This window comes from Egretta garzetta, unplaced genomic scaffold, assembly GCF_000687185.1.
Source record: "Egretta garzetta isolate BGI_Z169 unplaced genomic scaffold, ASM68718v1 scaffold729, whole genome shotgun sequence".
In the NCBI taxonomy this organism is placed as follows: Eukaryota; Metazoa; Chordata; class Aves; order Pelecaniformes; family Ardeidae; genus Egretta; species Egretta garzetta.
Genome location: NW_009260761.1, coordinates 522218 through 548479, shown reverse-complemented (window position 1 = coordinate 548479; position 26262 = coordinate 522218). Strand labels below are relative to the sequence as shown.

The 26262-nt window shown below is 55.5% G+C and overlaps 3 protein-coding genes across 10 annotated transcripts in view; 1 reads left to right on the top strand and 2 right to left on the bottom strand.

Moving 5' to 3' along the window:
• Positions 1–107: 107 nt before the first annotated feature.
• On the top strand, positions 108–6695 carry SLC35B2 (solute carrier family 35 member B2). 3 transcript variants are annotated; one of them, XM_035901455.1, is made up of 5 exons: positions 108–213; positions 1014–1100; positions 2644–2837; positions 3121–3281; positions 4583–6695. In XM_035901455.1, the coding sequence occupies exons 2-5, from the start codon at positions 1066–1068 to the stop codon at positions 5519–5521; spliced, it is 1329 nt and encodes a 442-aa protein (XP_035757348.1). In that variant the 5' UTR covers positions 108–213; positions 1014–1065; the 3' UTR covers positions 5522–6695. The 3 variants fall into 3 exon arrangements, with proteins under 3 accessions (XP_035757348.1, XP_035757350.1, XP_035757347.1); XM_035901457.1 differs by lacking the exon at positions 1014–1100; XM_035901454.1 differs by lacking the exon at positions 108–213 and having other exon boundaries at positions 940–1100.
• A 1771-nt stretch (positions 6696–8466) lies between these two features.
• Positions 8467–26262, bottom strand: part of HSP90AB1 (heat shock protein 90 alpha family class B member 1) — a 26329-nt gene continuing 8533 nt past the window's right edge. The window contains exons 3-13 of one of the 3 annotated variants that reach the window (XM_009646050.2): positions 14274–14420; positions 13874–14080; positions 13433–13592; positions 13110–13243; positions 12278–12595; positions 11701–11866; positions 11316–11506; positions 10890–11037; positions 10368–10636; positions 9586–9919; positions 8467–9107 (exon numbers count right to left, since the gene is read on the bottom strand). In XM_009646050.2, the coding sequence (XP_009644345.1) occupies positions 8998–9107; positions 9586–9919; positions 10368–10636; positions 10890–11037; positions 11316–11506; positions 11701–11866; positions 12278–12595; positions 13110–13243; positions 13433–13592; positions 13874–14080; positions 14274–14420 (2184 nt within the window). In that variant the 3' untranslated portion in view covers positions 8467–8997. Of the gene's footprint in view, positions 9108–9585; positions 10251–10367; positions 10637–10889; positions 11038–11315; positions 11507–11700; positions 11867–12277; positions 12596–13109; positions 13244–13432; positions 13593–13873; positions 14081–14273; positions 14476–26262 lie in introns of those variants that run through there. The other 2 variants (XR_004842916.1, XM_035901458.1) reach the window with 2 other exon arrangements.
• The window catches only part of SLC29A1 (solute carrier family 29 member 1 (Augustine blood group)), a 16216-nt gene continuing 7268 nt past the window's right edge, over positions 17315–26262 (bottom strand). For 2 of the 4 annotated variants that reach the window (XM_035901460.1, XM_035901459.1), the window contains exons 2-13: positions 24146–24228; positions 23566–23647; positions 23141–23298; positions 22774–22913; positions 22430–22564; positions 22152–22273; positions 21688–21778; positions 21468–21559; positions 21225–21327; positions 20873–20958; positions 18947–19146; positions 17315–18318 (exon numbers count right to left, since the gene is read on the bottom strand). In XM_035901460.1, coding sequence (XP_035757353.1) covers positions 18207–18318; positions 18947–19146; positions 20873–20958; positions 21225–21327; positions 21468–21559; positions 21688–21778; positions 22152–22273; positions 22430–22564; positions 22774–22913; positions 23141–23298; positions 23566–23647; positions 24146–24174 — 1350 coding nt within the window. In that variant the 5' untranslated portion in view covers positions 24175–24228 and the 3' untranslated portion in view covers positions 17315–18206. Of the gene's footprint in view, positions 18319–18946; positions 19147–20872; positions 20959–21224; positions 21328–21467; positions 21560–21687; positions 21779–22151; positions 22274–22429; positions 22565–22773; positions 22914–23140; positions 23299–23565; positions 23648–24145; positions 24229–25946; positions 25972–26262 lie in introns of those variants that run through there. The other 2 variants (XM_035901461.1, XM_009646049.2) reach the window with 2 other exon arrangements.

Here is a 26262-nt window from a genome sequence, read left to right as displayed (position 1 = left end):
AGTGGAGTTCGAGGCTTGCGCTTGACCCCAGCCCTTGGAGGTGCTAGGGATGCGCTGGGGAGTAGCAGGGCTGCAGGCAGGAATTATTTTTTTTTTCTCCTTCAGACGTCTGGCCCGGGACCTAAATTTTGCATCGCAGGCAGAGGGGCTGTGGCCCAGCCCGGCTCTGGAGCGGTGAATTTGGGAGCTGCCCCTCCTGCGCCCAGGGGAACAGTAGGCAAATCTATCCGTCTCAGCTCCCTGGCTGCCCTGCAGGGCCCCAAACTAAGGCTCCTTTCATGCCTCAGCGTGCCACCTGCTTGCCCTGAGCAGCCCCCCCCTTTCTACCTGTAACACTGGCATCCCTGTTCCTTCTGAGCCTCGGCGGGGAGGGCAGGGCCTGCTGCCCTGAGTCAGCTCTCGGCGCCTGGGAATTGCTAGCGCAGGCATAGAGAGAGCCATTGTCCCTCCCGAGCCTCCTCTGCACGCTGTGGGAGAGCCGAGCTGGTTTTCCCTCCGTGGCGGTGCCGAGGGGGCCAGCGGGGGTAACGCCGGGCTGAACAGAGCCGGCTGGCTTTCGGTCTCTTGTCACGTCAAAGGGAGACGTGGCCTTGTGAGTGTAGCAACCGACCCTGCCAGTTAGATCTGACGTCTTCAAAAAAACTGGATGGCGTTTCTGCGCCCTCTCCCTGGCAAGAGGGCTGCTGCGATCAACCAGGGTTACTTAATACGGGGCAACTTCAGCCCCGGGTGCTTGGCAGGACAAGGGGTAATGGTTTTAAACTAAACCAGGGTAGGTTTAGACTAGATATAAGGAAGAAATTCTTTACAACGGGGGTGGTGAAACACTGGAACAGGTTGCCCAGAGAGGGGGTGGAGGCCCCATCCCTGGAAGCATTCCAGGCCAGGTTGGACGGGGCTGTGAGCACCCTGATGTGGTTAGCGGTGTCCCTGCTCCTGCAGGGGGGCTGGGCTGGATGGGCTCTAGGGGTCCCTTCCAACCCAAAACATTCTATGATTCTGTGATCCTGCAGCATCCCTACGTCCTGCAGTGATGCCCCTGCAGCATCCCTACATCCTGCAATAATGCCCGGGCAGCAGGAGGGAGGACAGGAGTGGAGGTGCCTTTCTATCTTTGTACAGAGGAGGAGGGGGGGGTGGGCACAGGAATAGGAAGCAGGCACAAAAACCCACCCCCAGCTGTTTGCGCTTCTCCCTGGGCTGGGAATTTCTGGGTCCTTTAAGTCACAGGAGGGAGATTTCAGGGTGAAACACAGTCTTGGTTTAGGTTAGGTTGTTGGAACTCCAGGGTCCTGGCCACAGCAACTGAGGATAGGAAAAGCCCCCGAGGCCTTTCCCAAGAGGACAAGAGGTTGGTGGGGAGGGCTTGTTTTTCACCAGCTGGCAAGGGACTTTCTTACCTTTAAAGCTCTAAGTTTCTAGGTCTCCAAGTTTCATGTGAGGGCTACTGGAGGTCACAGCTACATTATGTTGGGGCCAGGTACACCTCACAGGGCCTGAATTCCTACGGCTCAATTGGTTTTGGGGGAAGGGGGGATTAACATCTCTGGCCTTTTCCATCACAGGAGGCCAGAGCTTCTCCTGGTACTTATTTATGTAGCCAGGCCCACAGCACCATCGCCTGGCCCCCAAGGCAATCGGGAGGCTTTTTCTACCAGAGAGACTGAAGCAGGGATGGAGCATGGGTCAAGGAAACCGCCCACCCCGATGCAGGAATCCACAGCTTGCTGTGCAAGGGGAGGACACGGGTGGCCTTGGGCGTAGGAAGTCCTCGCCAGCTTGCTCTTTCTGTTGTGTATCTGGTGCTCTTCTTTGTACGGCCCCTGAATAGTGCAGGTTTGCCTCTGTGAGGGACAGTGGAGGGAAGAACTCCTTCAGGGAGTATCAAAGCTATTTTAAAGCTGGCTAGGTCACCACCTTAGGGTTACAGCTGAGGAATATCAGCTATACCTTATCGGGATAGTCCTGGTAAAATCCCAACCAGACAGCTGGTAGGAAACTTCCTTCCCAGCCTCACTCTCTGGCTGTGTCTTGCCAAGCGGGTGAGCCCTGGTAGTTTCCTCTGAGTGGTGGGGAATGCCTTGGCACGCTCCCTTCCAGGGCTGCCTGGGGAGGTGGGGGAGGCTGGCAGCCTGAGCCCTCCCCGGCTCTCCTCCCCTCGCTGGTGCAGCTGGAGGGGGAACCCTTTGCTCTCAGAGGAAGGTCCCTCTGGCCACAGCCTTGAAACATGAGCTGCTAGGTAGGAGTCGCTTTTTCCATTCAATGACCTTTTCTTTTTCCACCCAGGAGCCACGCTAAAGTTTAACCTTAAAAGGTGAGGTGCAAGGTGTTCCTTGCATTTGGAGTAAGGGCGTTGTCAAAACCAGATGGTTACAACAGTGTTCAAACATCCTCTCTGATCCTGTAAATTCAAGTTTCTAAGTCCACATGCCAGAGCAAACACCCCTAACAGAAGCAAACATAAATGTCTGGCACGTGCTCTTGAACTCCAGAGGGTTTTTCCTACTCCACACGCTGCCATCATCGCTGTCGTGGGATCTGGGTGCTGCCTGTCGGTGGGGAGCAGGCCGGGTGGCCCAGGCGTGCGGAGCAGAGCTGGCCACGTGCCAGTTGTCCACCGCCTGCCTCTTTGTCTCTCTGCAGATTTTGTCTTCCCCTCGTGCTGGCTTCCCTCCCTACCATGGCTACCGCTGAAGAGATCGCCCCTGCCCTGCAGGATTCGTGGGGGGACTTCTGGCTCTTCCGTTTCTTTGTTAATGCTGCTGGCTACGCGAGTATTGTGGTGCCAGGATTCCTCCTCATCCGCTACTTCAAGAAAAGGAATTACCTGGAGACAGGTAAGGGCTGGAGCTTCCCTTCCACATCCTGGCTCCCTCTGAGGTCTCCACACCCCATTCAGCATCAACAGGTCGTTTCCCTGACCTGCTTCGCCCGAGCAGGAGTGAGCTGCTCGCAGAGCTGCATCCCCAAGCTGTCTAGGTGCTACCCAGAAACGAATTTCTCTGAGGCCCCTGCACCAGGAGATGCGGAGGCTAACAAGGAGAGGGGCTTCACCTCTCGAGCTTGTGGTGCCCTGGCTGTGGTTAATTCTGTCTCCGTATGTTCCCTTACCCCCTTCAGGCCGAGGCATTTGCTTCCCTGTCATCAAGTCGTGCGTATTCGGCTCTGAGGTGAAGTCTGTACACCAGGAGGATGGCTCCCTGCCACCCCGAGCGGAGCCCACAGAGTCCTCTACAGCCCGACAGGTCTTCAAGCTGCTCTTCTGCACTGCTGGCCTACAGGTAGGGGCCCTGTGCGTGGCCATCCCACCCTTGGGGGCAGGAGGTGGGCAGCAGGTTTGTGGCCATCAGCTCCTTGAAGACTAAGGGCGCAGTGCTCTCCTTCATCGCGGCAGGGCTGGAGGCTGGGACACGGCCTCTGTGTCCCCCTCTGTGGGACACCCCGCAACCAGGGCTGCTGTGTCAATTCTAAGGGCTGTGGAGGTCCCTTTAGCTGGTGTCATCAGGGTTGGGACCTCTTGTCTGTCCGACTGCAGCCCTCTGCAATCACAGATAGGGAAAATTCTGTGATCCAGCAGCTTGTTCAGGCTGCTCTTGTTCTGGCCCTCACATCGGAGCAGCAGGTAGTTTGAGCCTTCTTACCTCGCAGGCTTTCCACCTTCTGAGGGTGATGTGTCCTACCATGATGGATTGGATTCAAATACTGGAGAGAAATACTGAATTCAGCTAGAGATAAAGAGGACTTTTTAATCTTAGTTTCCCTAAGTCTTTAGCTACAGCCTGAGTGTCATTAGGAAGGGCAGCTTTTGAGGCCATGAGGATTAAAAATAGAAATGTGGGCATTGTGATAGAAAAAGTCGCGCATCCCACAGCCAGCAGAAGACACCCATTCTCTGGCCTATTGTCCCAGCCCATTCAGACTTGCTGCGGGCCACCACCAAGTCCTTCCATCTCCCAGTGCCTCGGTTTCTCAGGAGGGTGCGTGGTGAGAGGAAGTCCGTGTTAATTCTGTGAGGGGCTTGGTACTGTGGCAGCAGGGCTGCAGAAGTAGTGGAGGCGACAGCCAGAATAGTGATCGTCCCTGGAGGACAATTTCATCTACAGGGTTTGAAACTAGAATTGATTTGGATGGAAGAACCGGGCCTAGGGAGTTGGAAGTGAAAACCAATACAGAGGCCGCTGGGAGAACTGCCAGGACCTGCTGCTGGGAGCTGGCACCAAAACCGCAGCTGTGCGTCTGTAACGTTCCCTGATCCTGTCTGGCTGGTTCAACAGGCAGCTTAAACCATAACCGCTTGCTGTACACCGGGATTTTTGCTTTGCGGGCTTCTCTCCCCTTGAAGAGGCTGCAAATTGAGCAGGTTTTGTTTGGGATGGGATGTTCCTGGTTGCAACCACACGGGACAGTGGGTTCCCTCAGACGGGTGCAGTCACGTCTCCCAGTGCCTTAGGGAAGCATTGCAGTGCAGAGGATGAGGCAAGGGCCGGGGTAAGCATGGATCTCCCGGGGTCTGTTCTTCCCGTGGTTGCTCGCATGCCATTGCGGGTCCTGACTCTCTCCCTGTGCTCCTCCTGCTTCGCAGGCCTCCTACCTCACATGGGGCGTCCTTCAGGAGCGTGTGATGACGAGAACGTATGGTGCCACCGAAACGGACCCTGGTGAGAAGTTCAAGGACTCTCAGTTCCTAGTGTTCATGAACCGCATCTTGGCCTTCACAGTGGCTGGTCTGTACTGCGCCCTGACCAAGCAGCCGCGCCACGGGGCTCCTATGTACAAATATTCCTTTGCCTCCCTCTCCAACATCCTCAGCAGCTGGTGCCAGTATGAGGCACTCAAATACATCAGCTTCCCCACCCAAGTGCTGGCCAAGGCCTCCAAAGTGATCCCAGTGATGATGATGGGCAAACTGGTGTCACGCAAGAGTTATGAGTACTGGGAGTACTTGACTGCTGCCCTCATCTCCGTGGGGGTCAGCATGTTCCTCCTCTCCAGTGCTCCCAACAGGCACGTGTCCACTGTCACCACCTTCTCAGGCATAGTCCTCCTGGCCGGCTACATAATCTTCGACAGCTTCACCTCCAACTGGCAGGACGCCCTCTTCACCTACAAGATGTCTCCCGTGCAGATGATGTTTGGCGTTAACGTCTTCTCCTGCCTTTTCACGGTGGGCTCGCTCTTGGAGCAGGGTGCCTTGCTGGAATCTTTACGCTTCATGGCCCGCCACTCGGAGTTCACGGCCCACGCCGTGCTGCTCTCAGTGTGCTCCGCCTGTGGCCAGCTCTTCATCTTCTACACCATCAACCAGTTTGGGGCGGCCGTCTTCACCATCATCATGACGCTCCGCCAGGCCTTTGCCATCCTCCTCTCCTGCCTCATCTACGGGCACGCTGTCACTGTTGTGGGCGGGCTGGGTGTAGCCGTTGTCTTCATGGCCCTCTTCCTCCGCGTCTACGCCCGCAGCCGCATGAAGAAGCGCAGTAAGAAGCTCCCGCCAGGCGAGACCCCTGTACAAAAGGTCTAAGGAGCTGGGGCCATGGCATTTTAAGCCATGCCTGTTGTCCCGCCTCCGCTTGGGGGCACTTGCTTGATTTCTCAGAACCGGCTGAGGAGTAGGGTGGGGTATGGATAGGCTGGACCAGTGACTCACTTTTCCACCTGCTTTTCCTGGGGAAGGGGCTGGAACAAGCCCAGGGAATGCTCTGGGCTGCCACAGCTCCAAACCTTTCCATTTGCCTTAATGGTTCAAAGACTTCCAGCCAAGGCACGGGCCTGGGGGCTTGCATCCTGGGGGGGAACCAGCGTGGGGCTTCTGGTACTCTTGCCCCACCTCTGGCTTGTGGTTCCTCTCCAAAATCACTGATGAACAAGGGCGCTCATTTCCCCGGCGCTGTCTTGCCTCTGGGTCCTCCATTTCTGTCACTACTACAGAGCTCAGCAGGAGGAAATGGCAAGCAAAACACTAGCTTTCTTTTTGAAACACTTCCATGTGAGGCAAGTCCCAACCTGAGCCTGGCCTAAGGTGGGGGAAGCTCTCGGCCCCCCTCCCAGGAGGTGCTCTAGGTAGGACAGGCAAGGCTAAGGGAAGGACTCCCAACCTGTCCTATCCCAGGCATGGGATTTGCTCTGGGAGAGCACACTGCAGCATACCTCCCCATTTGGTTTTATCAGTCCCTTGCCCCTGCTCCGAGACACTTTTCTTTGCTCCCCTTGGCCCAGGCTGATTTTTATGCAGAGACTGAGGCTGGCCGGTACGGTTCCCAAGGCTTGCTGAGTTGTTCTAGGTTGCTTTTTGGTTACATCCGCTGCTGTCGCGGGCCAAAGGCTGCGCTGCCCAGAAGCCCCAGCATTGCCTCGGGGCGTCTCAGGGCCACAGTTCCTGGGCTTTGTAGTTGCCATTCAGAGAAGCACAAATAGCCCCTCTTCTTCCTGCCAACTGGAGGCATCAGCCCTGGCTGTCCTGGGGCCTGGCCAGAGCCCCAGTGTGCCTGAAGGGCTGAGATGGGGCAGAGTCTGCTTGCGGTGCCTTGTTCCTGCTCCACAGGCAGCAGGGGATGGAGCGAGTGGGCACCTGCTCCCCAGGCAGCAGAGGAAGGAGCAGTGCAAGTTGCTCTTCCTCAGGAGCCTGGGTTTTACTGGTTAACCCTTTTCTCCTCAACACAACCTCACTGTCAAGCCAGGAGGTTTTGGTACTTTTGAAAGGCTTTTTTTTTTTTTTCCCTCTTTTTATTTTATTAAATTAAAAATATGCTGCATATAGTACCCTGTTCATTTTTATGTTGGTTGTTTTTCTCCCATGTACCTGGAAGGAGGGGAGAGAATTCCCAACCTTTCCTGCATCCCTAGTCCCTTTGGGACAGCAAAGCTGTCTGTCTTTCCTTTCCAAACACAGATGCCTCTGCCTTCAGCCAGGCAGGTAGCAGCCAGGGTTGGACCCTCACAGCAGCTGAGAACAAGATCCTTGCACCCATAGCAAGGGAACACAGCAGGGTTTGGCTGGTGGAGGAGCTGTTAGCCTGAGGCTGGTTTAGCTCCTGGGCTCCCTGTATGGTGCAGCTTGGTCTGGGGTCAGAAACAGGACCTTGGACTAACAGAGCCAGAGAAAGGGAAGACTTGGGAGAGACAGAGGAGGGGACTAGGGACAGGAGCTGCTTTTCAGAGTGCTGAGGTAGCTGAGCCTGCAGGGATAACAGAGCTGGTACTGCACACTTCCCAGGCTTCAGAGCACCCAGCTCTCCAGCAGAGTTCTACCTGCACTGCTTTCCTAGCTCTGAGCACTTGAAAGTGTTCCCCAAATGTCTGCCCCTCCAGGAGACTGAAAAAGGATTTCTTTGGTCAAAAAAAACAGGTTGTTGTGCCAGGTTTGGAAGGGAACGTCTCTAATTTAAATGTAGATTTAAAGAAAAAATTAGTGAACAAACACCGCAACCATTCTAAGGAAAAAAGAAGAATTGACTTTACTGATTTGTTATTTAGTAAAACCTTCCTATCCAGAGAGAAATCTGACTTTTAAACAATTTTTTTTTCTCCTGTCTCAGGGAAAGCAAACCACCCTGAAGGCATTTGCTAGCTCAGCTCCAGCCTGCACCCAAACAGCTGCCACACTTGCAAGTGCTCCAGCAGGCTCTGCCGCCTCCCTCCCTGTTGGGAGATGGATGCTGGCTAAAGCCCACTCCATTTTGTGCTTGTGGTTGCTGGCAAGGAGCCAGGAAGAGAAGCTGATGGTGGTGTCACTTTCCCCTGCCAAACCCCAGGGACCATTGTGGCCAAGAGTGACAAAGCCCACTCGCACTCAGCTCACACCCTGTAAGGGGCAGATGAACAGGAGGTGATGCCCCAGGCTTCTCTGTCATCTGGGACACAGGCAAAAGCCAAGGGGTGGCCAGATACTGCCACCCCCCACCCCCCCCCCCCAAGGGCTACCCAAGCCCAGAAAGGACAGGCTGCGGGTGGGAGGGAAAGGTGGAGTCTAGAGCACAGAGCAAGAGCAGTTTGGCCTAAGAGCTGAAGAGAGACAGCTTGGGCACAGTCCTGAGCTGTCCCTCCACCCTGGCTCTGTATTGCAAGGGAACAGGCAGATGGCTCCTACCACAGCTCCTGCCCCCAGGGACCCTCCGACCAGAGCAGCCAGCAGCACAGCTTGCCCAGCTGACATCTGCAGATCAGAAAGGTTTGTTCCCAGGCTGCAGGGCATGCAGTGCTCTAGGTGGACACCTACTGCCCTGCTGGGCGGATGAGCCCACCAGCACAGCAGGTCATGTGTTTCTCCAGCACACTTCATGGTGGCTGGGCAGGGAAGGGGTAGCAATCAGCTAAAGCAGGGCTCTGGAAACAAGTCAGGGCAGGGGAGGGACCAGTAGCTCGATACCCTCAGGCACAGGCTGAGAGACCCTTTCCTCTGTATGGTAGGTGAGGGACCAGTAGCTCGATACCCTCAGGCACAGGCTGAGACCCCTTCCTCTGTATGGTAAGCATGAAACACAAGGCTGCTGTGTAAACCACATTCTTTTGATACTTTAATTCCAGTAGAACAAAACAGAAAAATAGTCCAACAAAAAAAAAATAACCAAGCCAACCAAAATACAATATCCTACGCCCTGGAGGTTCGGGGAGGCAGCAGCTCAGAGGAAGGGTTCTCCCACCCCAATGGAAGAAGGGCAGTGTTTGACGCCTACTGGGAACATGGGAGACCCCATGGCAGGGAGAGGGGAACCCTAATGCCTCCTCACCTCCATTCCCTCCCATCAGCTGTTCCTACACAAGCAGAAAGACACAGAACAGAGAGGCCTCAGGCTGCCTGAATCACTCACTACACTGACAAACAGGGAATCATGCCCTCCTGCCCCCTGCCAAAAAAAAAAAAACCCAACTAACCAATCACATCCAAAAAAAGACACATCACCAAGGAGTCAGTAGCAGCTGGTGGGAGCAGACCCCCTCCAAAGCAGACATGAGGCAGGGCAGCAGCCTAGCAGGTGAGGGAAGAGGCTTTCTCCCACTTTAGTCTACCTCTTCCATGCGGGATGCATCTTCATCTCCCTCCAGAGGGGGAATTTCATCGGGGACAGCAGTACTGGGCTCCTCTGCAGTCACCTCATCTTCATCAATGCCTGGGAGAGGGGAGGAAAGGAAGAGGTGAGGCCTCCAAGTGACACACCAAGCGATCCCAGAGGAATGGTCTCTTCCAGAGCACAGGGTGACTCCTGCCTGCAGCCTGAGGGACAGAGCTATCAGCATCCAGTAGTTATGCCAAGCCACAGCACCTCTTCATTTACATTTTTGCCTAAAAAAAAGCCAGTTTGGAGAAGTTGGGTGCAAGCACAAGCTGTTTCAACAGATAGGTCACACCTCCCACAGCAGATTTTTGACATTTGCTGTGAAGAAATGAAAGCCTTGAGCCCTCTTAAGTACCACCTTGTCCCATGTTTCCACTTGCCCCTAGCCACCTTACACAGCCAGTTCTGCATATCACACCAGCATGGCTCCCTTACTGGCCTCCCCCCTGCCCCAATACAGTTAACACTAGCCTGCGCAGCTAACCTGCTTCAGGGACTGGCTCAAGGCCAGAGAAGCTGCATGGACACCTACCAAGCCCCAGTTTGATCATCCTGTAGATGCGGTTGGAGTGGGTCTGGGGATCTTCCAGGGAGAAACCAGAGGACAGCAGAGCAGTTTCAAAGAGTAGCACCACCAGGTCTTTGACAGCTTTGTCATTCTTGTCAGCATCAGCCTTCTGGCGGAGGGTTTCCACAATTGGGTGGTCAGGGTTGATCTCCAGGTGCTTCTTGGCCATCATATAGCCCATGGTAGAGTTGTCCCGCAGAGCCTGAGCCTTCATGATGCGCTCCATGTTGGCTGTCCAACCGTAGGTGCTGGTGACGATGCAGCAGGGAGATGAGACCAACCGGTTTGAGACAGTTACCTGCCAATGTAGCCAAGGGTTAGCTGAGCAAGGTCCCCACGTGCCCTGGACTGGGTCCAGCCACAGCACACGATAGCCCAGGTCTTTGCCCCGGGTTCACCTGGGGACAACCCAAAGCAAGCAGAGATTCTCTCCAAGCAGCTCCGGGACTGCTGCACAGAACAGTTTGGACAGCTCAGCCAGCACCTTCAGCACCCACTGCATGTTTCCCGCACTTACCCTCTCCCATCAATGCACGTATTTGGGTCAGTGCCCGCCACCTGCAGCCTGGCTGCTTAGAGCAAGATGGTGCAGTGCATGCTGTGACCTTCAGTCTCCTTTAGCGGCTCCTCTGCAGGAGATGAGAGGCATGCATTGAGCTGGGGCCCTTGCCTGCACCACAGAGGGCCCAGCCCTCCTCCCTCCAGCCCAGGACACAGCCCTAGGCTGAGCTCCCTGCCCATCTCACCTTCTCCACCTTCTTGTCCAGGATCTCCTTCATGAGTTTGCAGAGGGTCTCAAACTTGGCCTTGCTCTCCTCCATCTTCTTTTTCTCTTCCTCATCCTCAGGCAGCTCCAGCCCTTCCTTGGTGACTGATACCAGGGTCTTGCCATCAAACTCCTTGAGTTGCTGCACACAGTACTCGTCAATGGGCTCCGTCATGTACACCACCTCAAAGCCACGCTTCCGCACACGCTCCACAAAGGCTGAGTTGGCAACCTGCTCCTTACTCTCCCCTGGGTGTAGAAATGATGTCACCAAGATGTAAGAGCTGGTTACAGCAGAACAAACAGCACCAGTTGCTCAGAGCCCCTCGCATAAAAATGGCTGCAGACAGAGCTCTAGGCCTGGTGATCTTTCCCCAGCCCCCAGGGATGGGCTATGATTCAGCAGGGAGGGCCTGCTGAAGGCAGCAGGACCTACGTGGAAAAATTTGCTTTAAGGTAGCCTGCCTCCACTTCACTAGGGCACAGAGGAGCTCTGGCTCACCTGTGATGTAGTAGATACTCTTCTGGGTCTCCTTCATACGGGACACGTACTCTGAAAGCGAGGTCACCTCGTCGCCTGACTGGGACGTGTAGTAACGCAGCAGTTCAGAGAGGCGCTTTCGGTTGGTCGAATCCTCATGGATGCCCAGCTGGGGGCAGAAGAGATGCATGAAGTCTCCAGGATGGGACATGCATCCACTTGGCCACCCCCAAGGCACAGCCATCTCTGCCCACCCCTGAGCCCCTTGAGCCCTGGCCCTAGGGCAACTAGAGGGGCCAGATGCCCACAAAGGCTCTCTGGGGTCCTTGCAAGACCCCCTCTACCCCAACACCCACACAGAGATGACATGGCTTAGGGACAAGCCTGCTCCTCAGGCAGACAGGTCAGGGGCCCCTCCCTCCTGCAGGTGCAAGATGCCCAGCTCACCTTCAAGTTCTTGGAAAAGGCCTCATAAAATTTCTTGTAGTTCTCCTTATCCTCTGCCAGCTCTGAGAAGAGCTCCAAGCACTTCTTCACAATGTTTTTGCGGATCACCTTGAGAATCTTGCTCTGCTGGAGCATCTCACGAGAGATGTTCAGAGGCAGGTCCTCTGAGTCCACAACACCCCGGATGAAGTCTGAGTAGGGGAAATGAAAACAGGAGTCAGGTTAGGAGCTCTGAGCTTCATCACAGGAGGAGAAGTGCTAAGACACTGACTGCTGTGCGCCCACACCACCTAGTGCCTCAGCCAGCCACTTTGTGCTGGGAGCAGTACCACAGGCTGTGGGGGTCCCAGCTCTGCGCTGGGACACTGAGGCAAGGGGCTCTTACTTAGGTACTCAGGGATGAGCTCATCACAGCTGTCCATGATGAAGACACGCCTCACATACAGCTTAATGTTATTCTTCTTCTTCTTGTTCTCAAAGAGGTCAAAAGGGGCACGGCGTGGGATGAAGAGCAGAGCCCTGAATTCCAGCTGCCCTTCCACGGAAAAGTGCTGCAGAGCCAGGAAGGAAAAACAGCTGCTGTGGTGCTGCCCCTTCTCCCCAAGACCCACTGCGGGCAGGCTGAACTGCTGTTCCTCAGCACTGGGGCTGGCAGGGCCTCCAGCATCAAAGCAGCCTGCATTTTCCCCTCCTCAGCCCCGCTGCCCCCCACATGCCAGGGCTCTCTGGCATCCAGCAGGCCTAAACTGAGGAGTCACGCTTCTGAGGCCCAACACCCTCCTGTCACACTTCCAAGCTGGCACTGCCAACCCCACACCACCTGCACAGGAGTCACAGCGCAGGCTGAGGCACCGAGTGGCCTGGGAGCCCTCAGTCCTGTACTGAGGCACAACCACATGGTGGCTCTGGGTGTGGGCTGGAAAGGGGTCCTCTTGTCTCTCCCAGTGTGGCCCTGCACCCACCTTGACAGCCAAGTGGTCCTCCCAGTCATTGGTGAGGCTTTTGTAGAACTCTCCATACTCCTCCTGGGTGATGTCATCGGGGTTGCGGGTCCAAATAGGTTTGGTCTTGTTGAGCTCCTCCTGATCAATGTATTTCTCCTTTATTTTCTTGGTCTTTTTCTTCTTGCCTTTGTCTCCTTCCTCCTCCTCCTCCTCTGAGCCCACATCCTCAATCTTGGGTTTCTCCTCATCTTTGGATGCTGGCTCTTCCTCTTCCTTCTCATCTTTCTCCTCCTCTGCCTCATCATCACTGATCTCTTTCTCACGTTCCTTCTCCAGCTGTGGAGAAAAGGACAAGGAAGACTCAGGGCCATGAGCTCAGGTTTAGCCCCAAGCGACCATTACCAGGAATCCTTTTGCTCCAGATGAGAGAAATAGGTGTCCTCCTGACATAACACAAGGCTCACCAATGCAACACCTGGAACTAGGGCTTCTCCTGAAACCAGCCCTCAGAGTTCCTTCCACAGCTCATGCCACCAAAGCTGTGTCTGAGAAGACTGAGACAAGGGGCCAGAAACCCTCCTCCCTCCGTGGCTGGTTTAGTTGACCTCCAGCTGCACAGATCAAAGGCCAAAAGCATGGCTGTATACCCTCCACCTCCAGTAAGTCCCCAGCCTCAAATCACCTCTGGCCGCAGAAGCTGGGAGCACCACTGCTCAATACCCAGCAGCCAGGAGCTACGGAAGGGAACAGAAGAGACCGTCCTCTGCCCTTTTCTGGGCTCCTGCTCCCAACACCACCCACCCCTGCCTCCAGCTTTCCAGTGGGTCCCCACAGTCCTTCCCTTACGTACATAGAGTGTGATAGGGTAGCCAATGAACTGGGAGTGCTTCTTCACCACCTCTTTGACACGCCGCTCCTCCAAGTACTCTGTCTGGTCCTCCTTCAAATACAGGATCACTTTGGTGCCCCGTCCAATGGGCTCACCTACAGCATAGGGACAGAAACATTAGTGTTTCAAGGCACAGTGTTAAAGGGCAGACAGCAAGACAGCTGCTCAGGCCTAGTTGTTACTTGACATCTCACATTAACAAGCATGACTGACAAGACAGCCCAGCTCTAGGGAGCATCAGGAGAAGGGGTGCTTCTAGCAGAGAAATGCACTTGAACACATACCATGGTCAGTCTTGACAGTGAAGGAGCCCCCAGCTGATGACTCCCAAGCATACTGCTCATCGTCATTGTGCTTGGTAATGACAACAACCTTCTCAGCCACTAGATAGGCGGAATAGAAACCCACGCCGAACTGCCCGATCATGGAGATGTCTGCACCAGCCTGTGAAAGCAGAGAAAGCCTGGACCAGTGAGGAGGGGGGAGATATCTGCATCTGATTCACAGCAGAAAAGAACAGGGACAGCATGCAGAAAAAAAGGGGCAAGTACCAACAGGCAGCCAGCCCTACCCTCAGCTCCTCCCTGCTGCTGGGGAGGTGAGGAAGCACACTTGGGTAGGCCAATAGCTCCCACAACAAAAAGAGGCAGCAGGGCTGGGGTTATACCCCAGTGAAAGCCCGTGGCCCACGCTCTAGGGAACCCATGCAGCCCAAGGCAACCCACCTGCAGGGCTTCCATGAAGGCTTTGGTACCAGATTTGGCAATAGTGCCCAAGTTGTTGATGAGGTCTGCTTTTGTCATCCCAATGCCAGTGTCCACCAGGGTGAGCGTGCGGTCCCGGGGGTTGGGGACTATGTCGATCTTGAGGTCCTTACCGCTGTCTAGCTTGGAGGGATCTGTCAGGCTCTCATAACGGATCTTATCCAGAGCCTAGGGGAGAGGGTGATGCTCCCCACAGCCTCCCTCCTCACCAGCCACCTCCCTCCCCCAGCAAAAGCTTCGCGGGCCGCCCAGGCACCGGCCTCTCCCTGGGCAACCCCGCAGGGACATCAGCCTCCCCCGAGCCCCCCCGGGCAGAGGAAAGAAGGCCGCCCCCGCAGGGGCGAGCAGGGCCCGGGCTCACGTCGGAGGCGTTGGAGATGAGCTCCCGCAGGAAGATCTCCTTGTTGGAGTAGAAGGTGTTGATGATGAGCGACATGAGCTGGGCGATCTCCGCCTGGAAGGCGAACGTCTCCGCATCCTCCTCCCCGTGCTGCACCTCCTCAGGCATCTGCAAGGCAACCGCAAGCCGGTGGCACCGGGAAGGGAAGGGAAGGGGGCGCCGGGAAGGGAAGGGAAGGGGGGCGCCGGGAAGGGAAGGGAAGGGGGGCGCCGGGATGATCATTTTGGTGCATGTCCAAGCTCTTAGCTGGACTGAACTTAAATTCTTCTTCAGCCTTAATGGATAAAGGCTAAATAACCAAATTGAAGGTAAGCACAGATGGCATAGAGGAGAGTACATGCTTATACAGATGGATTCTCACCTTCATCCCTATTCCCCAAACCACACTTTTATACTTTTATCTGCCACATGCAAGTGCAATGATAATCTTTGTCAACACAGTCACTGCAGGTGTCCTATGTGAAATATTCATACTGTAAGGCACACTGGAAACAGTTCTCTATAGGACTGGAATTTTGGAAACTGCAAAGCTATTCTGCACAATTTCTAAATGAAGACCTCTTCCACTGACAAGTCTAAAGAACAAATGATTTTGATCTACATGGGCTAAATTCTCTCAAGTCATCCATATGGGGGCCAACAATCCATTTTCCTAGAAATACCATTCCTTACTTCTCCAATTTGTCCCCTGGTTTATATATGAAAAAAAGGTGGGTAACCAAGCAAAGAGGGAAATTTTGTAGTGCACAGTGCTGGTCTGTAACCATACATTAACTCTTGCTTACGTCATACCATTCATCATGAAGAAATCCTAAGCAGGTTTCACTTCACTGAGTTTCAAATTTTTAACTGTACAGACATATCCATTTAAGCTCGTCACCTAAGTTCACTTTACAAAAAAGAAAAATGTAACCTCTGGGCACAATTTAACTAACTCTAAATAAATGGCTAAAACAGGTCAGATGGATCATGCTTTGGTTTTATTCACTGACTATAAAAATAGCCTATGAAAACTTGCATGATATAATCTTTTCACTCATGACATAAAACATTGGGGAGCAGGGGGAATAAGACTTCTGACCATTCTTAACAAAAGTGATGGACATGTGCCGGATAGTGGTCCACTTTTACACAATCAGAAGGGAAGCAATAATACTGCATCAGAGTTACCTGAGAATACAAAGATGTTACTATGATCAAATGGTTTGGACTTCGCTAGCTTGTTATTTGCAAAGAATAACATTCATGTTTGGTTTTAGATATAGTTACTAGAAATTATGGAAAGGAAGAACACATTGTAGGTTTTCTTCCAACTAACTATCCAACTCGTATACACCAGAACACAGCAAAGTGTGCTGTAGAAAAAGAAGCCTTTACTTCAGTAGAGTTTCTAAGTTTACACAGAAATTTTTATATCCCACATATAAACTATAAATCTCAGCCTCTCCATTCCTTAAAAACTATAGAACTTACGTCCATTTCTACCAGAAATGCAGCAATGGAAAAACAAACAAATAACTGTTAAATTACTGAGAGGTAATAAGATCTGCTAAACAACTTTTAAATACTGATGCTTTGAAACACTAAATTTGCTAAACTAATGATAAACAATATCATAAACAACAAACTGAACCTTATGAATAGTGAATAATATGCTAAACAGAGGTAAAATATATTAAGGAAAGATGCGGTGCAAATATGAGAAAGTTAAGACAAAGGGCTTTCTAATCCCTCCCCCATTTTTTTATACCTTAGTTTTAACCACGAAAGATAGTCAAATATCTCTTTTCAGATACTTTCAATGAAGATATAGAGATCTACACCTAGTCTTTGGGAAGTCATTAAAGCGACACATCTGAAAATTTCTTGCTGGCTTACAGTATGTTATCATGCTCCAAGTGAATGTCTCTACTATGAAATGATTTATAGCATAGAGGAAATAGAATTTTATAGCAAAGGAATCAAAATAGAGTAAAACAAAAATTGTCAATTAATCCATTTCCCTACTACTGCTAGAATTGTTTTCCATGGTGAACAGCACAGTCCGACTTACATATGTGTATTGAATTACTAAAGACTGTTTGTGGACTAAGTAGCTGTGGCTACGCACTGTAGCTAGCAGTGCAAGAGTATCAGAGCATATATATTTTATTAAATAATTTACATCTGCTTAGAACAAAGAATTCATTAGCCAGCCTTTCTCCCTTTTTTTGTTTTATATAATTTCCTATATAATTAGCTTGTAAAATTTTAGCAAATCAACTTTCCTCTTTGTACATATTTACTTTATTGGAGACACAGAGAATTATTGAAAGTACTTCCCCATAGATCTAGCTACATATATGTAATGTATGCCTTTCTCCCATTCTTCATGTATATGTTACTTTACTCAGGACATATCTGACTCACTACTGTTCCTTTGCCTATACTCCACAGTCCTTACAAGGATGTATAAATAAGTATACATCCAAAAATGTCTATATCTGGTGCAGGCAAACCCAGCAGTTCTTGACTTTATCAATAAAGATAAACTTAAACAAAGGCTTAGGGAATTTTCTGAATAAGATTATACAGTAAGATTTAACCAGGTCAAATAAACCAAGGTGCCTGGGGGGGCCGAGGGGGCGATGGCTGGGAACGGTGTGGGACGGAGGCCCGCTGGCAGGGCGCTGTAGTTCCCCGCCAGGAGCAGGAGGGGGCACTCCGGCTGTTCCCAAGCCCAAGGGAAGCCCCCCGGGGGCGTGTGCGCCAGGTCGCTGCACCCCAAAATGCACCTCCTTACCGTACCAGAGGTGCTGGTGGTCCCTTGGGGTGTCCCCTGGGGGCAGCACCCCCTTCCCACGCTGGCCGAGCCCCTGTAGCGGGGAGGCGCTGGGGGGTCCCCTGTAGCCTGATGGGGACCCTGGGGACACCCAGGGAATGGTGGTACCCACTGCCTTCAACCCTCGCCCCTCCGCAGCCCTCTCCTCTCTGGTGGTGGAGAGACACGCATACCCAAAGGAGCATTTTGGTCTTTTTTTATAGAAAACGGCAACTGTACACATTTACACAGACAAGGGATGGGAAAGCCAAGGGAGAGGTCAGGCCTTCCCCCTACAGCACAGGAGGGCAGGGAAAGCAGCCTGGGTTGGAAAGGAGTTGCCACCTCTTGCAGCTCACGGTGGGACCTCCTGTCACACAACCAGGAGGCAGAAAATAAGAAGCGGCAGATTCACAAAAAAAAAAAAAAAAAAATAGGGAACAAATGCAGGGAGAGGGGGAGAAGATGGGGTGTGGAGACCTCCTCCTCCCTCAGCCTAGCCGTGGTGTTGGCTCTTCATGTGGGTGGGACAAGGATGTCTATGTCCCTGGGATGCTGCTGCGCAGGGGAATGAGTCCCTAGCAGAGAAGGGGACGGTGAGGCTGGCTGGGGCTCTCCACCCCGTCTGCAAGTCTCACCAGCAAGGAGCAGTGGTGTGGGATGTTTCCAGGAAGGAAGAGGAGAGGGAGCAAGTCCCTAGGTGCCTTGGGGACAAGGGCAAGAGAGGGAATAACACTGGATAACGGCCTTCAACTCCATTGGAGAGGAAGAGGCTGAGAATGGCTTTTGGCCTTGAGATGGGGAAATTACACAGCGTGGGAGGCGGCTGGACCTCTGCGAGATCCCGGGGTCTTGCACAGCATGGGAAAGGAAAAGGCACGTAGGCCTGAAGGCATCACGCAGCCGAGCGTGGCAGGAGCCAGGCCAACCCTGCAGGAGTGGAACCATCCCTGGGTGTAACGTCTGCCGTGGCAGTGCGATTTGGCAGGGGCAAGGCGTGGGGTGTTATCTCCCCACGGCACCGAGGTCTCCAGGGCCTCGGAGGAGGATGCAAAGCTGTCTCTCGGTGTCTCTGCACCCTCCAGGCGCCTCCGCTAGATGAGAATTTGGAACAGAAAGGAGATGGCAGCTCCTAGGGCCAAGCCCAGCGACAAGAAAAAGGCCATGATGGCTCCAGCTGTCTCTGCTTCGTGGGCAAGCACTTTCCTAGGGGAGAAACAAGTTGTCAGACCCGTCCTCGGGGACGCGCGCCCCGTGCCCCGCTGTGAGCTGAACGGAGAGACGGGAGGAGGCCACAGAGGAGCCCGAAGCCGCTGTCCTCTGCAGCAAAGGAACAGCAAGAGCAAATCCACCTTGGCTCCAAGAGCCTGCCTCCACGGTACAGGCTCATAAAGGGAGAGAAAGTGCATCAGGCAAGCCTCCCTGAAGCTCCAGGCGCCAGGGACACCCCTCCCCGACTCCTGCCCCCGTGCACTGCAGCCCGCCTGGCTGAGCCCCAGCTGGGATCCTCGTGCCGCCTGCGCTCCCGCGCCGGGCAAGGCTGCTCGCCCTGCTGTGGGTGCTTTGCTCCCCTCCAGACACCCCGCTGCGTCCGGCCCCTTCCCCTGCACGGCCGGTGGGGGGAATGGAGAGCCCAAACAATAGCTTCGTCATCTCTAGGATGGGAGATGGGGCGCTGGGGTTGTCTTCCCTGAGGTGGTGTGGCGATTCCCCTCTGTGCCTGCATCCCCTTCTCCAGATGCCAGCGCTGAGAAGAGCCAGACTCCAGGAGTCGTGCTGGGGCTGGCATCGGGGGGTGTAGCCCACCCTTCCCCTGTCCCCAGCTCTTACTCACTTGGGCCCGAAGCACATGCAGAGGCTGGCCAGGTAGCCGGTGGGGAGGGAGAAGAAGATCATGAAGATGATGTACCAGGCATCATGAGAGAATAAGACAGGCAGGTATTGACGGGGATGCACGTTGCACAGCATGAAGAGAGGGATAAAGATGACACGGAGGGCCACCATCACTGGCAGGAGGCAGCTGTCCTTCCCGGGCTGGGAGAAAAACACAGGTCATTGAGGAGCTGAGAAGCGGACATTCCCCATCCCAAGGCATTCCGGCAGGGGCTACACAGAGGCTGTCCCTACTGCGTCGGGGCTGTGGAAGAGCCGCAGTGATGGCAAGGTTGCTGAGAGACTTTCTCTGCTGCAGCAAATCTCAGCATCACCACCTCTTGTGGTTAGGAGGTTCCACTAGGTCTGAAAGTCCTATCCCAGCCAGCTGGGAGAGCAGCAGCACTAGAGCCAAAATACCGAGCTGGGCTGGTCAGTGACCGCTAAGCTCTTACTGGAAACAACAAGCAGGAGAGCCTTGTGCACGCTCACGCAATCTCCTCCTGCAGCAAACCACCGAGCAGGACAAGGCTGGCTGAGGTAAATCCCCTCTGGCACCTCAGGGCCTGCAAACTGGGCTTTAACCAGCTCTTCAGCCTCCTACGCCATTCCCCAGCCAAAGCGGGGCGAGATCCAGCAATCTGGGAAAGGGATTACGCTGGGGCTCTTTCGGACAGTGCTGGGAAAGGCCCGGACCAAGTTATGGTCTCCTTGTATCCTAGCAGAGTCCCAGGACACGTGAGGCTGGGACAAAGAAGGAGGCACCATCGCCCTGTGTTGTCCCTGCAGCTGGGACCAAGGTGGCCCCTGGTACAAGACGTGCCTGGTTCCACCTGGGGTGTCCCCTCAGTGGGGTGCCCAGATGACAGGGCTCACTGGTCTGGGGTCCGGAGGGGCCCACAGCTGCCTCGGGAGCTGCCTGGGCTGGCGAAGCCATGGGACACCTCATGAGGACAGGGGGAAGCTGAGGTTAGGGGCAGCTGCCGTCTCTGTGGGCAAACTGGCAAGAGCAGCAGCTTCTCCTGCTTGAGGAGGAGAAAAGGAGCAAGCGGGGCCCCAACCAGGGAAATGAGGCCCAAACCGCACACAGTCAGACTTTCCACACAGCCTTGTTTTGGAAACGTCTCCTGCTGGATCATCCCACCACGGAGGCTGTGGCCTGGACACCAGGCAACACGGCTCGTGGCCAAGGCCAAGGCCAGCCAGCAGTGATGGCCAGGGGAGAAGCAGCTCCAGGACCGGACAGCCCCCACGGCACATGGTGCTGAGGAGCTTCTCTAAACAAACAGCCTGAACAATACAGGGGGAAATGGTGCTTGGGGGGGTAGGGGGGGTGAAGGGGCAGGAAGAGAGGCAGACAGGAGGGCCCCCTTCCTCACCCACCCCCATCACAGCTCCCACCGCTCAGGCCCAGCAGCTCTGGAGCAGGCAGGGGAGATGAGAGCAAGGGGACATGGCAGGGGACAGCTCTGTGATCCGTGTGGCACGGCTCTGCCCTGCTCCCAGGACAAGGCTCTTTAAAGCAGCTGTGTCCTGTGTGGGGGCCAGAGGTTTTATTTTGGGCTGCCCTGTCTTTCACCCTCTTTCGCTGCCGCCGTCCTGCCTGGCTGTTTGCATAGCTGGAGTGAAGGTTTGTTTACAAAGAGGCTAAAACAGAGGAGGCAGCTTCATCCAAGCCAGGCTGAAAGAGGGGTGGAAGGAGGACAGGACAACACTGTGGTTTTCGGCTCTGACCCATAAATCTCTGCTTGGGACTTAAAGTCAGGGCAGGAGTCAGCTCTGCACCTCCTTCCTGCTCCAAGCCATGGATGGCAGCCCCAGTGAGAGCTGTGGCCAAGGGCCCGGTGATGGAGACTGCCTGGGCATTCGCTCCCTGCCCCATGCTTACCCATGTGAAGAGGGCAGTGAGACTCCGTCCCGTCCAGTCAAAGACGTTAAAGAGCAGGAAGCAGGAGACCGGGATGAAGTACTGACCTGCAGAAGAGGGAGAAGGTCACTGGTGTGCTCAGGCCATCCTGCCAATTGCACGGAAACTGTCCTTCATGCCTAGGTGCTCCTGGCTTCCCAGGAAGGACTGGAATGGTCGCCCAAGCCAGGCCGGTGTCTGCATCCAAACCATCATGCACAGTGGTTTCCTCTTCCCCTCAGGGATACCTACTACTTCAAACCCCACTTTCTTTTCTCCCATTTACCTTGTTCCCAGTTTCCTCCTACCCCACCCCACCCCAGGCCACACTTACCCCATCCCTCTCCAAGGACAGTGGACACCTTAGCTGTGATGGAAGGAAAGACGCCGATGGTGACAGTGAAGACGAAGCAGACAGACACAGCCATGACCCAGAGCTAGGCAGATGAAAGAAAAGAGGCTGGTACCAGAGACAGGGCAAGAGACCAGTGCAGGGCTGGTCTCCTCTCCCCATGCTCTCCTACACCTGTGCCCATCCCCTGATCAGAGGGGCAGGGGGTGCTGGCAACTCACAGACCTTCCTAAAAATAGCAATGACCGAGGGCTTCTCGTCAGGGTTGTGGATAGGGATGATCTTTGAGTTATTCTGCTCCACCCCATTGGGCTCGTCTGCAGGGAGAGACACAAGTAGGGCATTGCAGACCCCAGAAAGCTGAGATCTAATTTAGTCGTTCTGTCTCATTCTTCCTCTCAGCTCTTCCTCTTTTTCCTTCCTCTTCTTCCACTCAGCCCCTCACCTTTCTTAATCAGGTCTCTCTTGGTCTCCAGCTCCGCATTGTATACACGGTACTCTGTCTTGTCCTTCATGGAGTAGTAGCGGAAGAAATCCTGCAGAGACAGCCCCGTAAAACTCATTCATGCATGAGGAAAGAAGGTTGCCAGGGGCTGTGTTCTAACAGCAGATATGGGCAATATGGGCAAATACAATATGGGCAAAGCATTCCTTCCACTTGTGTCTGATACCGATGCTTTCCTGCTCACCCAGGGGCTCACTTCCACAGTACCCCAAGGATACTGGGGTATCTGAAGTGGGAAGTATCCCAGAGACCTCCCTTGGGATACGGGAGAGCTCGCCCTGACCCAGGAGATGGAGGCTGGCAGGAGCCAAGGCTGGGGTGCGAGTGGGCCATGGTCTTTGTGCTTTGATGCGCAAAGGTCCTGTGTCCCCACACCCTTCCCCACCAGGACGACAAAGTCTCACCATGCGAGGCAGAAGGATGTAGGAGATGATTGCCAGCACGATTGCCCCACAGGCCGTGGCGAAGTAACCGATGAAGCCCTCAGGTTGCTGGCTGCCAACTGAGAGCACAGGATGGGAGGAGACTGGGGGGGGAAAAGGAAGAAGATGATGAGGGCTGAGAGCAGGGAGGCACTGCTGCCATCTCCCCCCCCCACCCTGGAGCATGACCCCCGCAGATCCTGTTGACAGCATCAGTGCTCTGGGAAGGACCTGTCACTCGCAGGGCAGGGATTACTCACTGGCAATATTGAAGATCATCGCCAAAGCAGCAAAGGTGCCTGCCAAGCCCTGCCCGCTCATGATGGGAGCTGTGTAGCTGGCAGGCAGGAGTCCTGCCAGCCCAAAGAGGCTGCTCTGGAGGATGGCGCCGAAGGCTGCGAAGGGGAAAGATGAGCAGAAATGAGAAACCAAAGGAAAAGATGGACTGCACCTCTGCGGGGAGCCAAGGCCCCCGCCCTGCCAGGCAAGGCAGGTCCCCTTCCTCCTTGGCTCTCCCGCAGTGAGGTTCATGCTTTTCTCCCACAGAGATCAGCCCTAGCCATGGGGCTCTGCCCCTTTCCTTCCCCACCGCTGCCTCACTCACAGTTGATTAAGGTGATGCTGATCATGGTAAAGATGAAGAAGGGAAGAGGCTCCATGGCGACCTTCACCATGACCGCGGTGACTAAAAAGACCAGCCCAATGGCCACCAGGCTGCCCAAGATGCGGATCTGCTGGGGAATCCTGCAAGAGAGGGTCTTATTGAGGAAAACCCACCCCCCGAAAGCCTGTGAGTCTGGGGCCAAGCTCTCCCATGGGAATCCCAGCCGAACCCCAGCACAGGAGACCGGTGTTTTGCCTTTGGCTCGACTGAACGGGCTGCGGCTTGGCTCAGTGCTGGGGCAGAAGAACGGGCTGGAGCCGGGGGTCCCCGTGGGGGCTGGCAAGGGCAAGGAGGGGGCAAGGCTCACCGCTGGTGGATGAAGGAGTTGAGGCAGGTGAAGACAAGGAGAGGCACCATGGCGCAGAGAGTCATGAAGTTGTCAAACATGGACTGCAGATAGGAGTGGGGCAAGGTAGCCTCATTGGTCTGGTTCTGCTTCGAGTCTGCAAGGCGGCTGATGAAATACTGCCAAGGAAGGAGCCTGATGGGGCCAAGGTGCTGCGAGGTCTCCCCCCAGCACACTCAGGCCACCCTTGTACCCCCTTCAGTCCCATGCCCAGCCCTCCTGCCACCTCAAAGCCACTCGTCGCACCCGGGTCACCCACGCCTCTGTCTCCTACATGCAAATGCGGGGGCTCTACGCTGTGCCATGCTGCCACACCTACACCGTCATCCCTAAATGTGACAGGGGACAATTAGTGTCATGGGCAGCAGCGGGAGGGAAGCCCTCACCTTCCTGGCGGTCATGAAGAAATTCCATGGCAGCAGTGTTCCCAGGCCGAGGATGAAGAAGATCAGCCAGACAGCCTTGTACCTGCGGAGGGGACAGAGTGGTTTGGAGTGGGATGCTGGGCAGGGCAGGCGACTGGCACTGCTTCTGGCTGTCCCCAGCCCCACAGCAGGAGGCACCAGGAGGAGGAAAGAGGAGGAAATTTATTGCCCTGTCTCTGCCCCTGCCCCACAGCCCCTGGTATCCTGGGCTGCCGGAGATGTGGCACTGCAGAGGGGCTGTGGGAGACCCTCCCCGGTAGGGTACGAAGGCAGGAGGAAGCTGGTGGCTCCTCAGCATGTGGCGCCCAGATGCACAGCAGCCATCTCCAGAGCTGGGAGGCAGTCACGCTCCCCAGGCGTGTCCCAGCACCGGGGACTGTTTACAGCCCATTTGCTATGGAAAAGCTGATGGAGAGAGCATCTCAGGGAAGGGACAGCTTGGTAGCCCAGTGAGCGTGCAGGAGAGGGGGTCCCCCAGGTCCTCCCTCACCTCCTGGTGTCCTGGATGTGCCCCCACACCTACACCAGAGCCCGGCGTTACCTATCTTGGGGCCCGTCTCTTGCTGTCATCTTGTGTGGCAAGAGTCAGCACAGGTCCTGGCAAGTCTCGTGGCTGCTCTCCGTCTGGAAAGCAAACAGAGGGTTTCGTGGGGAAGTAAGGGACGCAGACCAGGCAGGGGCAGTGCTGGGTTTAACCCCCCCCGGCCGTGCCGCCGGGCAAGCGCGCTGCAGTACTGGGAGCCAAACAGAGCTGGCAAATGGCGAAAGCACAGCGCAGCAGCTTTGGAAACCTGCGGCTCAGAGTCCTTCAGCCGAGGAGCTGTGACACACGGCTTTATTCTGCCAGCCGGGGGACACCAAGCCTTCCCTCTGAAAGGGAAACTGCTTTCCTGAGATGCCCAGGCTGCTCAGCGCCGGCCTCCCAGCTGCTCAGCAGCAGGCTCTTAAGGGATTTGTGAGCCTGCAGCTCTCTGCCCCCAATCCTGGGGCTGTGAGCGAAGCATACGCGCAGCGGGGCTGTGTCCGCCCCCCCCCCGTCCGCCCTCCCCACCTCCCTCCAACGCGCCCGGGGCACGGCGGCACAAAAGACACATTTAATTCGGCAGCCTCTCCTGGCCAGAACCGCGCAAAACCCCCCTTATTTCCAATTCCTGCTCCCCTGGGGCTCTCACAACCCTTTCCTGGGTCACCTTGAGAAGGCCAAGGGCACCCCTGGCGCTGCTGTCCCCTCCCCAGCACCCACTGCGCAACCCCCCCTTATTTCCAAGTCCTGCTCCCCTGGGGCTCTCGCAGCCCTTTCCTGGGTCACCCTGAGAAGGCCAAGGGCACCCCTGGCCCTGCTGTCCCCTCCCCAGCGCCCACCGCTCCTTTTCCCCCCCATCACCACCTGCCCGGCCCCTGCCACCACCCTGGCATCGCTCTTCCCGAAGACAACCCCAAAGACGCAGCCCCAGGACCCCCTGAGAAGGGACCTTCCCTCCCCGCTTCCCCCCCCCTCCCATCTCCAGCACCATTCCCGGGGCCGAGCAGGATTCACCGCCCCGGCCGCCCGGTGCCAGCACCCCTGCCTGCGCCCTGCCAGGTGGGGGCTGGAGGAGACAGGCTGGAAGCAGCATGCTGGGAGCTGTAGTCCCTGCCAGCCCCAGCGCTGCCTTAAAGGCGGCGGAGCCCATTCCCCTTCCACGTCGCAGGTACCCGTGTGGTTTTGGCCACAGCTCGACGCCTCCCCTGCTGCGCTCCTGGAGGTTTGGGGAGCCCTACAGCTTGGCCGAAAGATAACCAGCAGGGTGTGGAGAGGGATTTGGGAAGTCCCTTGGCTGCTTGAAAAAAGCCAGAGCAGGCTGACGGGTACGTCTGCACGGGGGGGGAGAGCCCCACCAACCTGGCAGGCGTCACCCCACGACGCCAGAGCTGGCTGCAGTGCTGCTCCCCTGCTTTCCCATATGCAGACGGCTTCAGGGCACGACAGCTCCTGCCTTGCCCCTGTGAGCTACCTGGGCTTCCAAGAAGAACATCCCAAAATCCCCTCCTGGCAGCCTGCCAGCGCCTCGCTGGGGCAGGAGACACCCCAAGCCCTGACCCAGGATTAGCAGGGGGATCTGCAAGCACGACTGCCACCCCCTTGCACGCAGAAACCCTGCCGGCGCCACTGCTTGTCCCTGAGCAAACAGATCTCTCCCCCAAACAGGCGGGAGAAGCCCAACGCCCCCAGCAGGTCCCCAGCAAAGCCCTCAATACGCTGCCCCTTGCCCAGCCTAGTCCCCGGTCCCCCTCCCAGCCCCCCCACCAGGTCACACCAGTGTCCCAAGAAACAGGGGCAGGGACCCACCCCAAGGACATACCTGGGGAGGACAGAGCTGGGGAAAGCCCCGCGTTCAGCGTATTTGAAGGTGGCACCGTCCCCCTGCTTCAGCACCCCCTCCCTGCTCTCGGGGGTGAGCGTGAGGCTCAAGTCACGGGGGCTGGGACCATGTGGGCCCTAGTGGCATCCGAAGAGGAGAAGAGGTGTCAGGTACCAGAGCTGGCACACGGCCCGGGTCCCACTGCCCAGACGCCCGGCCGCGGCACCCAGGGAAGGGAGGATTACTGGTTGACAGCCGGCTGAATATGAGCCAGCAGGGTGCCCAGGTGGCCAAGAAGGCCAATGGCATCCTGGCT